Below are 14822 nucleotides of genomic sequence, written 5' to 3' on the forward strand. Positions count from 1 at the left end.
CTTACTCAGCGGCGGGGGAAAGATCTCACCCGGTCATGGTGACACGATCGGGGGATATCTGCTTGACAAGCCGCCATGTGTCTCAACCACAGAACTTAATTTCTCAAAACAGGCAAATGGCTAGGCCAAACTCAAACAACGCAGATTCACGAAACTCCTACTCCGTTCAGCACATACTGCCATACCGCATGATACAGCATGTGCTATTCACCCTGACCTATAGATCTAGTGTACGCCCAGTATCCTACCAACGAGCTCTGGAACCTCATCGGCCTCTTTGTAGAATTTCCCGCCGCAATTTTCGATCACCTGGCACCGTTCCTCCATGTGCCTCGCATTGTGAATTCTCGCAGCTCCAGCGTTAGCAGCCTCTGCCCTGGTGGTCTTCAGCAGCCAGAGACCACCCGCTGCTGGATAGCCAGCAATGACAACAGCATCTTCCCACGTGGAATTCCCAAAAGACTGGTTGACCAGATAATGCGTCAGGCTCTTCCACCAGTTTGGCCCAAGCTTCATCATCCTTGCGCAGTGCGCATCCTCCTCTTCCGGATCTCCTGACCTGAATGAGCGCTCGAAGCGGCTCAAGCCCAAGAAGTCGAGTTCCACACCGTCGCACTTCAGCGTATAACATCCCCCGGTGCTCGGGTATCCATAGACTGTGGTCCAGTGACCCACGCCGAAGGCTGTACGGCGATTGAGGAGTAGGCGTCCTGCGTCGTTGAAAGCGGCGACGAGGCGTTCTTCGCGTCTCAGTGCTTTACGAACTTGGTGCTCTGCTCGTCTTTCCACGCATCGACAACGTCTTTGGCCATGTCCGGCTTCCAATGCTGACGACAGTGCTTCGGGCGGCATGGTCACTGCCGGCCGGCTAGGCGGTTCGGCTCGGGAAGACATGTGCGCTGAGAGTAAAACCATGGCAGTGTAGAATACAATGGCAGCGGTGGCGTAGAGGGTGTGAGACATTGTTTTGGGCATAACTCGGTCGCTCGTCGGGCAGAATACACGGCCTCCCCTCTAGGTATCAAGACCGAGGTGTTCTTGGCGGCGGGGAAGCCTGAGGGCATTGACAGTGTGCTACTTGCACTCAGCCCAGGGTTGCCGGCGGCATGCTTAAAGTAAGTTTAATATAGTGCGTCAGATATACAGCATGAAAGTGTGAAATCAGCAACCTAGTCTTGACGATGATGCCGCGTTCTATATGGCTGCCTTCAAAGCGTCGGAGACTCCCGAGTCAATGCAATCATGGTGGCCTAATTGACGACGTTGAATTTGTCCTCTCATACTTGGCAGATCAGGCACCCAAAGTAACTGAATATCCGCTTGAACACTACGAAAAAAGGATGTAAATTACTCGATGTCGTCAATGGAACGACACGTAAGCTGTTGCTGCCTAGTTGCCAATCCTGAGACCGACATGAGCTATTGCAGCCTACCTAGTAACAAGAGGAGTGTCGCTTTTGTGCAATGGTTAATGCAGACTACCTTATTGTGAAACATAGGCAGAGGCATCGGTTTTATTTGATGATATGTGTTTCGTAAGTAAACTTTCTTGCACCCTGATTGACGCAATAAGTTGAACCCGTGTATACGGTGAAAGCTGAGTTACAGCAGTGAACGACGAACAAATACTTCATGCAATGCTTTTCCAACCAGTGCCACCCAGATTTGAGAAAACAATACGCTTATCCATGAGGGGGAATCATATGTTCGATACAAGGCCGTTTTCATAAAGAGGTCCGGTGGCTACATGTAGGTGCGTTCTCCTCAGGAACGTTGCCCAGCCATTCCATGACCAGAACAAGAATGCAACTATGGCTCGTGGTCGTCGTACGACTTTCGTCGTTGATCAAATATTTCAGTGAAGGTCACAACTTCTTTTTCGCCCAGCTCTATTGATGGTGGCGGCGGGGCTGGGGTAGGAGCAACTTCGACATTGGATATTGGAGTAGCTTTGCCGCTAGAGTTGATCCAATGAATGACAAATGCGGTGAAGAGAACTACCCAAATTTTAGAGTCTGATCAAAGTTGCAGAACGGCTCTGGCGAGGAGGGAAGACGAAGCGGGAAGGTAGGGAGTAAACTTACTGTCCGTATTGCAACAGGTGAGACAAAGCCAAACTATCTCGCCTTCCAGAGCGACCAACACTGATAGGTTGCTAGAAGAGATCGATGTTAGCCCAATCAAGAATTTCATGCTTTCACATCATTTATCGCTTCTTACGCAATGCTAATGGCCAATGTGCCGATAACACCGGCAAACGTTCGTAATGCGAGTCTCCGTAGCCTTACGTTGGGCGGAACTCGAGAGAAATGAAGGGTATTCTCATGCATGGTCCATGGCTTCATCATCGATATTTGAATCGAGTGTAATCCTAATGACCCGGTGTCAGAGCTTGTCCAGATTCAGAGAGACTGAGAAGCCACATGACTTACTCATTAGTGGAAACAAGAACAGAGACGTCAGATACACGTTGACAACAGCGTCAAAGAAAATGACGGGCAACAGGATGGTGCGTTCCAGTCCGATACTGCAGACATCATTTTCCTTGTCGTACCGAGACCCTCGACTAGCAGAGCAACAGGTGTTAGTGTATGTTTCGGGGACAGAGCATGAGAATACTTACGAGACAAAGTTGAACGTTGCTATAATGCCGTATACAGCTAATGGCAATCGGTCAGGGATGTTGGCGACTGGGCTCGGAACATGGACATACCCAGCATGACAAACGCATTGAATACATACAATTTGGACTTGAGACGAGACTTGGTAGTGCCTCGGATAACATGCTGGTCAAGGCGTTAGCCGTGATTGAGATCGGGGGTTATTTGGGGTATAGTTTTACCGCTTTATCAACCATGAAAAGGTAGACGAGCTGATTGAAGAGTCAGATTGGCCAAGATTCAACGATTGGGATTGAAGCCTGGAGGACCAGTAAACGTACGGCCTGTGACGGATTTAGCAATGATACCAACGACGGACTTGATTTACAACTTACTTTAATTACGACGTAGGCAGTCAGACACAGTATGCCCGCAGCTGAACATGGTATGAAATCCATGCGAAGCTCAGCCAGAAATAAAAGCTGGAAGACCCATGATCCGAAGACGAAAAGGCACGAGAAGAGGTAGGTGAATAACACAACTGCGACATGTTCTTTTAGCCCAAAAGGTTCCAGACTCTTTTCGAAATGTCACCCCTTACGCCATCTTGTCCATGGCAACGGACGCCAGTCTTTAATCGCGGACCACTGGTGACCTTGAAAGCCATTAGATCTTGTCGATAACCTAGCAGCAACGATTCCCTCACGAAGTAGGTATGCCAGGAGGCAAGACGATATAGGTGCGATAATGAGGCTGATGATCTGCTCGGGGCGGATCTCGTGTTTCGGGCTGCTCGACGTCTCGATGACTGTGGAGTCGATGTCGTCCATCTCGAAGAGGGGATTCGCCAAAGGAGTGTCACGGTGGAGGAGGACCTCTGACCTCTTGTCGATGCCGGTGTCCTTCAATATCAACGCTGGGTGACATGTGCTGAATGATGAGATCCTGAGATCAATGGGCCATGGAACGTATCAGCTGGCGTGCCTTGGTATAAGTAGATTTCGGATTGACGAAGGTCAGATGCGGCCGAGTGCACATGTAGGGAGGCTTAAGGTTTGAGGCGTTGCTAATGGGCTCCTGTGCAGTAGGGTTGGACTGCCATTCGTGGATTAGGTTCTGAAGGAAGCCTTACGACGGTGTTATGACTCGCTTTTGGGTTTGGGCTACTTCAGTCGAATATTCAGTCTGGCCTGTCGATGGTATTTTTTCAGATGAGCTTACCGCTTTGCTGGCACCGTCATCCTCGTAACTTTCCCAAGAAAGTGGCCATCAGACTGGAGGAGCTCACAGTAGAGATCTTGTGGCAGCCAAAGCCAAGACATTCGGGTATGAGCTCTTCTACAGTGCTGCCATAGCGCAAACCGGCGCGCATGGTGTCCGGCATCTACCTTAACCGCGAATAATGAGTATCCGCAGCGGTCGAAGTCCAGAGTGTTTCCTCACATCCGGACATTGCTGGAGGCCGTCGCTTGAATTATTCGCCGCAGCCAGCAAATGCAGCATACTTGAGACGATCGTCACTCCAAGGGGCTAAACTTCGCAGGGTACGGTAGCAAGCTGCAGAAGGACCGCCTAAAGCCTTTGGAGAAACTAGTAATAACGAACAGCTCCTAATGTTTCGTCTTGTATCCTCACCAGAAAGATTCTCGCGAGGAATTCAGCGATGCCTGCCGAGCAGAGTGCGTGGCACCCCCATCCCACACTTGTATGGTTTCCATCTCCCCTAGCAGCCCGTTTCTGTACACCAGGGGAAACTTTAAGCCCCAAACGGGATCATTCAAAGAGACAGTAACGGGCCTAAGCTCTGCAGTGGAGAAGTTGCGAGCCAATCGAGTGTTTGGACTGCTTGTGAGGAGTGAGTGTCATAGCTCCTATTAGCGGCGATTGATACATCAACCCGATGTAGTTCTGGATCTAAATCCATGGCATGCGGCCCGTACGTGAGTTTCTCGGTCCCTCATCTGTGGAGGCGTCAACATCCCACATAAGCCTTGGAATAATCGTATTCCAGTCCCTTTGTGTGCAACAGTAGTATCTCGTGGGAGATACTAGGAACGTCCCTGATTCCCCTGCGTGGTGACATGCGCTACGATAACCGTAAGCTCCGGTTGCTCCGCTCAGTATTCCCTACCAAATAATCTAGCCTTCATTTGCGGTCTACGGAGCGGGCCTCTGGGACAAATTCGAGCCCTTATTCATTGCCAAAGACACAACAGTCTGAAAACGTGTGTCTGTTGTTCTGCATTCAAATACTTCGTTTTGATAGCATAAGTGCGTAAGTAGGCGTCAGTCCCTCGACGGGTCAGCCGGCACTGTGCCGCCGGGGTTCTGGCCGCATGGCTTTTTGTGGCTGGTTTGGCTTCAACGGTTCTGCTGACCGGGCAGACAATATCGTGATGCACGAGGTGCTACTGCGCGTCCTGCCCGTTGTTATGCGTCGTCGGCACGTTTTCAGGTGCAGGCAGAGATGTAACACACTAGGTATACGAAAAATGGCAGGTTTCCTCGCGAGGGCTCCCTCACCCGTATGCATCGTACCACTCGACACCGAAAGGTCCAACTTCTAGAACGTAGAAGATTTGCTACCATGAGAGACGGGGAACCGCTGCACGTTTTCGTTTTTCATCGAGTTTTGACATCCCAGAAATTTGGTACACCACAAGCAGAGTCTCAGTACAAAGCTCAAGACGAAGCTTTCCATGATGGAAGCGCCGACAAGACTGGGCAATCAATGAAACGGTCTAAAAACCGGCACACGGCCTCCGGAGCGTGGTCCAGCAACGCATCAAGTTGTAGAGCATTTTCTTCAGGTGGCAGCTGCACCAAACTCAGCCTCGGCCTGAGTCCTGGGTTCTCCCGACTTTCTCGAACTCTAGTTCGGATTCTCCCGACGGGTCGGAGTCACTTACCCTTGCCGTGGGAGGGGCACTGGGGGATCGGAGGAGAGGGGACACAAAGAACTGCTGTCTTGGCGTCCGGGGCACCCCCACATCGGCACCCAACCTTGGTGAGTCGGGCTCCTGGGCAGTTGATTCGGTTTCGCACCTGGTACTGAGCGCCGCATGCTCTAGGATTTGGTCTGTTTAGGCTCTTGCGGACCTTTCCTAGGGCTGAGGATCACTTCAGGCCGGCAGCAGGCCAGTCCGCGGTCAGAACCAGACTCTCCACAGACCCTTTGGACACTTTACTTACCCTTTTGAGAATACGTATGCGGTAGCTCATTGGTGGGAGTAAATTGCCGTACCGATTCTGTTTTGTATAGTAGTGATAGAGGTAGAGTCGACTTGGTGTCTGGAACGTGCTCTTTTCACTGATAATGTGTGGGCATGTCGGATTAGAAGTCCAATTCGACCGCGGCATACAGCCGACTGCGCAGGGGCTAATTAGGGGCCCTATTTATAATTATCGTAGCCAGCCTAACTTATAATTAGAACCTCCTTTTTATACCTACGCAAATATTTATATAGTTTAATTAATCTCTTCGTTAACTACGGTTCGAACTAACTACCCTATAATAAGGATATTAATACTAATTAGTAATTAAATTTTATTATTATAAATCGGTAAGGTATCTCGCTACGTAGAAGAGACGACTTCTTAATATTACACGGGATAGGAGATTCGTACTAATTAACCTTATAAAAATAAACGAAAAAGAGGTAATTCTTAAATACCGTACGGAATTAAGTAATCGTAGTCCTTTACTACTTACGAGAGGTTAACGTTTACTACGTTAAACTACGTTAATTAATAAAACTATTTAAGTAACTAGCTTTTTACCGTCGCCCCTAATAGCTTTTTTATTAAACGACTTTTCTATAGCCGGCCCGTAATTAAAAATTAACTAGTTAAATTAGAAAAAGAAAATACTTACGCGACGACTACTTACTTAATTAATTAGCGTAACGAACGAGCTTAATAATATAGTATAAAAGAGTACTATATAATTAAAAAAGGGGATCTCTAAACGTAAATATTCTTATTTAGTAGCGAAGGTAACCCTTTAGGAGTTATTAAACTAAGAGATTTATAGTATATAGAAAAGTTTATTATTACGAGGATCTTATAAGTACGACTTTAAGCCCGCGATCTAAACGACCTCCTCATAGCTCCCTTTACTACCCCCCGGGTATTACTTAGGAATATAATATAAGGGACGGTTTAACGAAGGAGGAGGGGATTTAGAGGTCCTAATAATATCGAGTTAAGAGTATTACGGATCTTAGAAATTAACCTAAGAAAAAAGCGGCTACCCTAAAGTAGTCCTGCGACCTCCCGCTAGAGTTACTATTAGCCTAAAAAAAGGTTAAAAAAACGAGGATCTAAGGGGGAAAAAAAGAATCCTCTAGAGGGCCGCTTAAGGGCTTTTTTTTATATTAGCTCCTAGCGCGAGATTACTAATTTTAAGAAATTAACTAAGTAATAAAAGGGATTACTAATAAGCAATAATTACCTAACTATAATTAAGCTACGAAAAAGACTACTTAAAAAATATAAAATAGGGTACCGAGAGGCTATAAAAAATAAGATCTCTAAAATATCTAACCCTACTACGTACGAGTAATAAGTAAGTATTTTTAATAAGTTTTTAAAATCTACGATCTTATAAAAAAGAGGGCTTAACTTTATTAACTATACTTAATAGCCTATACGGTTCCTAATAGCCTATATAGCTCCTCTACGAGCCGCTTAGCGTCTATTTTTAACTATTCTTATAAAATACCGCCCTAAAAGAGGTAGGTTAAAAAAAAAAGCTATTTAGAAATTATAAAGAGCACGAGGCTTAGGAAGCTAGAAGTATATAGGATAGCGGAAATTAGTAACTAGTAAAGATCCTAAGACTAATTACTATATCTTCTTATAGTAATATAAACGTTTATTACTATTATTATAAAAAGGAACTACTAAAACCTACCCTTTTATACTAAATAAAAAGGAGGATCTTAGTAAGTACAATAGCTAGCGATTTAAAAGGGTAGTAGTAATTACTAAAAATAGTAAAAACGAGAGTAGTAGCGAGACGGCGAGAGGAAGCGGGAATTTCTTAAACTTTAATAAATTCGTTAAGTAGCAAAAGTATAGATTTATTATAACTAGTGCGCAGATTAGATATATCCCCGTTAAGATTAAATACGCTAGCGACTATTAATATAAATATAAGCTAGAGCATAACCCTTAGTAAGTTAGGGTAAGGAAGAAAAGGACGAAACCCGATTTTAAATAGAATCCTAATCCCTTATAAATAGGTAAATATTAACCCGGATTATTAAGGGACGTAAATATATAGAATTATAGATTAGCCTAACGGTAAGTAAATTAACGCGGTATTAATCTATTTAACTAAGGTTTATAAAAAAAAGGGGCTATAGGGGTAACCCCTATTTTATAAGATCGTAAACGACCTTAGTTACTAACTAAACGAATAGTTCGCGAGCGTAAGCTTAGGAATTATAAAAATAGTTAATAGATTCTTTTATAAGTAAGGGGTACTATTAGCGTAATTATAATTATAAAAGCTATATAAAATACTAGTAGTAATAATTATAGAAGAGGAATTCGTATTATAGAACTAAGTATAGGTCGATAGAGCGTATAATCGCTTTAATAAATTAAAAAAAAAGGTAAACGACCTAGATTTCTTCCTTATAATTACTAACGGAAATCTATTGATATAAAAGGATATACTAGGGTAAAATATAGTACTAAAAGTACGATAATCGATAATTCTACCTATTTTAATTTATAACTCGTTACCGCTACTAATATAAAATTCGGCGCCGATTAATTAATAAAAAAAGAAATAAACGACCCAAAGTTATTAATAATACGTAGTAACGTAGGGATCGTATATAAATACCAAAAATCTAGTAATAAATACGAAGTAATTTATAAACCTTAAAAAGATCTTCCTAAAAAGAAATTATATTCTAGGGGGAAGTATAAGGTCTTATAAAAAACCCTATCGATATTTTACGATTATTATAAAAAAGTCGGAATTAGGGAATACTAATACTATTTAGTAATTAATATCGTACTCGTAAGTAAAGCCTCTAATTACTATTACGAAGCGGTACGTAATCTCGATTAAAACGACTTTTTTAGTATAATTAACGTAATCCGAAGCCGCTTTAAGACCTACGATAAGAACCTAGAGCTCTTATCTAAGCTACGAGCGATTTTTTTTATATCTATAGCTAGGATAATAAAGGGTAAATCGTAAGTAAAGATCCTTAAAAAGCTTATTAATTAAATTAATAAGCTAATAAAAACTTAGCTAAATAAGGGGATAAATAAGCGAAAAGTCGGATATTTTTATATTATAATCTAGCGTATATTAAAAATAAAAATAACCCTATACTAAGTACCCAAAAACTATAAGACGCTCTACTCGAGGCTAAGATTTAGTTTTAATATTAAAATAAGAATACTGCGCTAAACCTACCTCTAAGTATACGAGGGCCCTTATTAATAATATTAAGTTAATTAAACGTATAATAAAAAAGAAAAAGAGGCTAAATATAGTAATCGTTAGTAAGGAGGCCTAGATTCGTTAAATAGGTAGAGATTTAACTTATGGATAGGGTAATAGAAGAGGTAATATTATATTTATAAAAAAGATAGATATTAGTTAAGTAACTACTCTAAAGAAGAGCATACTAAATTATATAAATAATATAAAAAGTCAAGGGTAGTAAATAGTAAAACTAGCCCTCGTTAGTTTAACTAATTCCTTGTTATATATAAGGGTAGATCCGGGGGTATAGAACTTAGTAATAATAACTAAAGTAGTAGCCTAAAGTATATACCCCCTATAAGAGATTCGGAAGATAAGGAAGATCTTACCCCCTATACTAACGAATTAGATTACGACGAAATTAATAATATTAACTACTCTTTTTTCGCCCCGTTAGCTTTTAGAAAATATACGAGGCTAAACGAATAGAGAGTAATAAAAGCTCTTAATAAGTAGGCTTTTATTTATAAATAATAAGGGAAGGTCCCTTAGATAATAAATACGGAAGCGGCTAAAAGGGCGAATCTAATAGGGCCGAAGCCTATTCTCTTAACGATTAAGGAGAAGACGCTATCTCTCTTAATATTTAAAAAAAAGGAATATAGTACTAAGCAAATCTAGGGGTAGCTAGAGGGGTCCTTTTTATACTACCCAGATCCCTTAAATACTAAGCTTATATAAGTATTTTACGTAAGTAAAAAGTACGGCCTAGACGATTTTTATAAGATTATCCTAGACACTAAAGTATCGTAATAATTAACTAAAAAAAAAGGGTAATTCTAAGTACTATAAAAAATCGCGCTAATAATACTTAATACGTCGATAGCGAGTATTATAAAAATTAGTTTTAGCCTAGGTAAGGAAATCGTCGCCCTAGGTATAGTAGAAATAAAAACGTACTTTAGAATAATAACTTTCTATATTTTACCTGTTAATACCCTATTTCTCCTATATTTAAAAGACATAGATCGACTAAATATTATATTTAATAATACGAAGAATAGAATCTCTAGTAATAAGCACTTTAAGATAGTCGAACGACGATAGGGATATACGTTTATAAAGCTTATTAACGATACGAAGTCGATCAATTACCTAACGGAAAGTAAGCTTAGAAGACTATACTAGAGATTTAGGTACTTATTAGTTATAAGGCTATATAACCTCTTAAAATAATTAGGTAATAATAATGTCGAAATAGGGGCGCTAGAGTAGTTAATAAAAGTATATTATTAATACTAAATAAATGCGCAGAGCCTATGCAAATTTAAGTTTAAATTATATAATAAGCTTAACTTTAACTAAGAAATCGTTGTTAATATCTTCTATTTAAATAGTTAGCTAGTACTATATATAATCGACGTAACTATATCCTTCTAAATAAGGCAATTCCTCCGGGATCTATAAGTAAAAATAGTATAAGTAGCCCTATAAAAAAGCTAAATCGATATATACTAGGGACCGCTAGATAGTATTAGAACCGACGCTAGTACTAGCTTTAAGTTAATAAAATTTAAAGATAATATAACGGCTTACGGTATATAGCTAAAAGTCGTACCCGTTAAAGCGTACTATAGTATTAAAAAAGTAAAGAGGGTATATTAATAGTTAAAAAGGGCGTTTAGAATTATTAAAAAAGAAAATCCAGATTCTATTAATAACGAATACTTCTAAATAGTACTCAAATACTATAACGATATTATAGGGCCTAACGGACTTATACTAACGCTATTAGTATTTAGAATATATTTAAAAACAACCTTAGCCTCGCTACTATTACTAAGTATAAGCTAACGAGCCTAAGTAATTAAAAAAATAATATAAGTACTGCGCGAAGTAAGTATAAAAAAGTAAGTTAACGAGGTAATTACTACGCACAATAGGCCTAATATAGGGGATAATCTAAATATATTACTAAATTCGGATATACGAGTATAGCGCGAAATTACCTAATAATAGGCTAGGCTATATAAGTTAATTTCTGTTAACGAGCGCTCTTATATAGTTGCAAAAAATTATAACTAGCTACTCGAAGTATTAATTATAGTAGTTAGACTGTACTATATAGATCCTAACGAAGTAATTTCTAACTTATAAAAAAAAGAAGAGCTAGGGGAAACTATATAACCCGCGGTAGAGGTATAGGAAATTATCCTTAATAAAATCGTAATAGTAATACTAATAGACGATAAGGAAAAGGAAATTATTAAAAAGGTACTAATACTACTAGCGAGACGTCGTAAAAGACTACGACGGTAAGCCCTAACGCGGCAATTTATTACTAATAACGAGGTAATTAATACCTTTTATATAGTAAAAAAGAAAGCCGATTTCGAGTTAGTAATTAAACTATATAAAAAAGGCGTAATTATAACTATTAGAAAGCTATATAAGGGATTAGATCTTATTAAAATAAACACTCTTCGCAATCGAGGGGTCTATCGATTTATCTTATATAACCCAGAAAAATATATAAACCTCTATATATTTAAATTATAAATAGTTTATAAGATTAAAAAGAAAGGAATACCCTAGCTATACGAGAAGTCTAAATACGTAATTTAGGGGTACGGTAACGTTAAAAAGGCAACGCTACTTATATAATCGCCTACTATATAGCGCTATAGCTAACGATTAATAATAGTACTAATAGTATCGCTATAGAAAAAGGGATACGAGATTTAGAGCCGTAATATTACCTAGGCCTATACTTAATTAGCCACAGGGCTTATATGGAAAATCCTAGCCTATTTACCGAAGGAAATAGCTAATAAGTACTTAGAAAGCATAATTATTAAAGTGCTTAAGCTACTATATAGGCTCGTAGAATCGGGCACCTATTAGTAAGCTATATACTACGATTTTTATATTAATTAATTATTAATAGTTACCTCTACGTATAACCCGTGCTTACTAGTTATAGAGCACGAAGGTAACTAATTTAGGATCGTCGGAATATAAACTAACGATATATTAGGCTTATTAAATATTAACTTTATAAAAAAGGAGGATAAGGAGCTTTAAAAAGCGGGCTTCGTAGCGAAGCTAAAAGAGGTCCTTATAATAAATACCCCCTTAGTATTTAATAATAAGATTCTTATAATTAAAAGGGAAACCGTTATTTTTTAATAAAAGGGGTAGGGTAAGAAAATTAACCTTATCGATCTAAACGTAATTAATATTAAAAAGTAGTATAAAGCTAAGCTCGCGCAAGGGGTATATATTATAAGTATTTATTAGCCCGAAGCGACTTTTAACTACGCTAGGGTAGTATAAGCTATAGATCTAACTAAACGAGACGTTAAAGTATTTAATAAGTAGCTTAAGTAGTAATAAACGAATTTCGATCGAGGTCTCGTTTACTACCCGATCGACCTTATAACTAGTAAGCTCTACGTCTTTGTTAATAAGTTATTTATAAATAATAACGACCTTACTTCGTAATTAGGGTATATTATTATCCTAGCTAATGAGAGTATAAGTAAGAATAAATTTACTATATATAGTAATATAATCTACTACTCGTTAACTAAAAATAAGCGGGTAATAAGAAGTATATTAGTATTAGAGATTTATAATATAATTAACGGCATTAACCTTTTTTATATAATTTTAATAACGCTAAAGAAGATTACTAATCGAATTAGCCTTTTACTTATTCTAACGGTTATTTATACCGATTCCTACTCGCTATACGAATACCTCGATAAATTAAGAACGACGAAGGAAAAGAGGCTTATAATTAATATTATAGCCCTTAAATAATCGTACAAAAGGCGCGAGATACTTAAGATCCGTTAAATTAATAATAAAAATAACCTCGTAAATACTTTTATAAAAATAGTACTAAATAAGGGATTAGAGTAATTCGTAAGTAGTAAAAAAGTCATTATATAAATAAAAAGATAAGTTATATAAAAAGAGTAAAGAAAAGGAGGAAAAGGAGACGACTTAGTAAATAGGCCCGAGGTCGAATTATACCTCTAACCGTAGTAATTAAATTAATAAAAAAAAGAGAAAGTTAGTATCGAATTAGAAATCTAATTTAACTATAGCATACGGCTAACTACGTAGGGGCTAATTAGGGGCCCTATTTACGATTATTATAACTAGCCTAACCTACGGTTAGAACCTCCTTTTTATACCTACGCAGATATTTATATAGTTCAATTAATCTCTTCGTCAACTACGGTTCGAACTAACCACCCTGTAATAGGGATACCAACAACTTCAGTCAAGCCACGTACGCCACGTACGTACATCTTCATAGACCGAGGCTGCCGATTGTTGAGCTAAAGCTCAGACCTGTACGTTGGACAGGACTGGAGAAACGCACAAGCTTGCAGGTGCCAGGTGGTAAATGCTCAAATCGCTTGCGTGTTTTCACTCTGTCCCGAGTTAAAGCGGTAAGATTCTCCGAGACGTCTATACGCGGCTCAATTCGACTTTTCATCCGATGAAATAGAATTCAGAGCCATGACGGGTATTCGCGATTTGATACAGGAATTGCTCGCGCATGTAGAGCGGCCAGGCAATGCGCCGACAAATTCCAGAGCTAGCCTGCGAAGTCACGATCCTGCAACCAATCTCTTGCGTCACCGCCATCATCCCGTAACAATTTTGCTGGAACAAATCTCTGCATCTGCACTCTACGAATTACAGCCAAGCTTCGTAAATTCTGCCCTGCTGCTGGGGGAGATTGTTTGAGGAAACCAATGCGATCCAGGTCAAGTGATCGGATATGTCCCCTGCAGTGCGGCTGGACGCTAAGAGTTTTGAAGCTAACGTAACTTGTCTTTAGCTTTATTACGAGAGCCTAAGCTGTGACCCTTTGCCCTGCAAATTTCCTCTCCAGGGTGGCTTAGGTCAGGGTTCGAGGGTACCCAGTTTGAGCGTACCCAGTTCAAAATGATCACGAATCCCAGGTCCTAGCTGGTCTGCTTCTTCATCACCGCGTGGCTACGGTGCTGGAACTCTTACTTATCCCCCCTGTTCCAGAGTTTCGGGTCGACAGAGTCATGAACGAGTACAGGGCGGATGTTATATGCAAACATGATCCGACCCGAAGCCCACGATGCTTGCCTCCTCCCAGGATAGGGCCGGGGGCATGATTTCTTTCGGCCGTACAGGGCTGTCTTCAGCTGGCAAACAGCAAGCCGCCACTCCACTTGCTCAACTCGCGATGGCGGCAAGTCCGGCAATAATCCGTCGGACACGGAGTCGAGAACTGGCGATTTACGTACCCAAAACCCAATGAATTGTTACGTAGCAATTTGTGTCGTCTTCTTTCTGGGGCTCATTACGAAAGACGTCAATGGGCAAGTTCTTTATGTGATGTCGAATGAGTTGATGTGTCCCTCGGGCAGTAAGATTCTACAACGGTTCTCTTTTCTTTTTCCCTCGTGGTGAGATCGGTCGAATCTGACAGCTCGGAAGACAGCGAGATCATCGTTTCAGTGGCGCACGCCAACTGCCCTGCAAGGTGCTTGGTTGCATCATTCAGATGCCGAAGCTATCGTTGAGTATATCGGATTTGGTCCCTGGACACCACGTTGAAGGCCTGCAAATCAGATATCGAACGCATCTCTTGCCTCATTAGTTCCAACGGTCATCGACCGAGATTATCGCCTTTCTCGCGACTAGTCCACGAGAGAGAACATTTCGAAACAATCTAGACGACGGCTCGCTTGTGAGCCAAGAGCAGTTTG

General features: G+C 40.4%; 3 protein-coding genes across 3 annotated transcripts; 1 reads left to right on the forward strand and 2 right to left on the reverse strand.

Moving 5' to 3' along the window:
* Nucleotides 1–225: 225 nt before the first annotated feature.
* On the reverse strand, nucleotides 226–963 carry CLUP02_12161 (uncharacterized protein; the record flags this gene model as incomplete). Its single annotated transcript, XM_049291125.1, has 1 exon — nucleotides 226–963. One exon carries the CDS (start codon nucleotides 961–963, stop codon nucleotides 226–228), a length of 738 nt encoding a protein of 245 aa, XP_049148270.1.
* Nucleotides 964–1809: 846 nt separating this feature from the next.
* On the reverse strand, nucleotides 1810–3922 carry CLUP02_12162 (uncharacterized protein; the record flags this gene model as incomplete). The annotated part of the gene is made up of 7 exons (XM_049291126.1): nucleotides 1810–1997; nucleotides 2433–2566; nucleotides 2624–2642; nucleotides 2714–2786; nucleotides 2996–3141; nucleotides 3307–3545; nucleotides 3822–3922. 7 exons carry the CDS (start codon nucleotides 3920–3922, stop codon nucleotides 1810–1812), a joined length of 900 nt encoding a protein of 299 aa, XP_049148271.1.
* Nucleotides 3923–9927: 6005 nt separating this feature from the next.
* Nucleotides 9928–10161, forward strand: CLUP02_12163 (uncharacterized protein; the record flags this gene model as incomplete). Its single annotated transcript, XM_049291127.1, has 1 exon — nucleotides 9928–10161. A coding segment is annotated over one exon (234 nt), but the record flags the coding sequence as incomplete, so codon positions are not given.
* Nucleotides 10162–14822: the final 4661 nt, after the last annotated feature.

Source organism: Colletotrichum lupini, chromosome 6, assembly GCF_023278565.1.
Source record: "Colletotrichum lupini chromosome 6, complete sequence".
In the NCBI taxonomy this organism is placed as follows: domain Eukaryota; kingdom Fungi; phylum Ascomycota; class Sordariomycetes; order Glomerellales; family Glomerellaceae; genus Colletotrichum; species Colletotrichum lupini.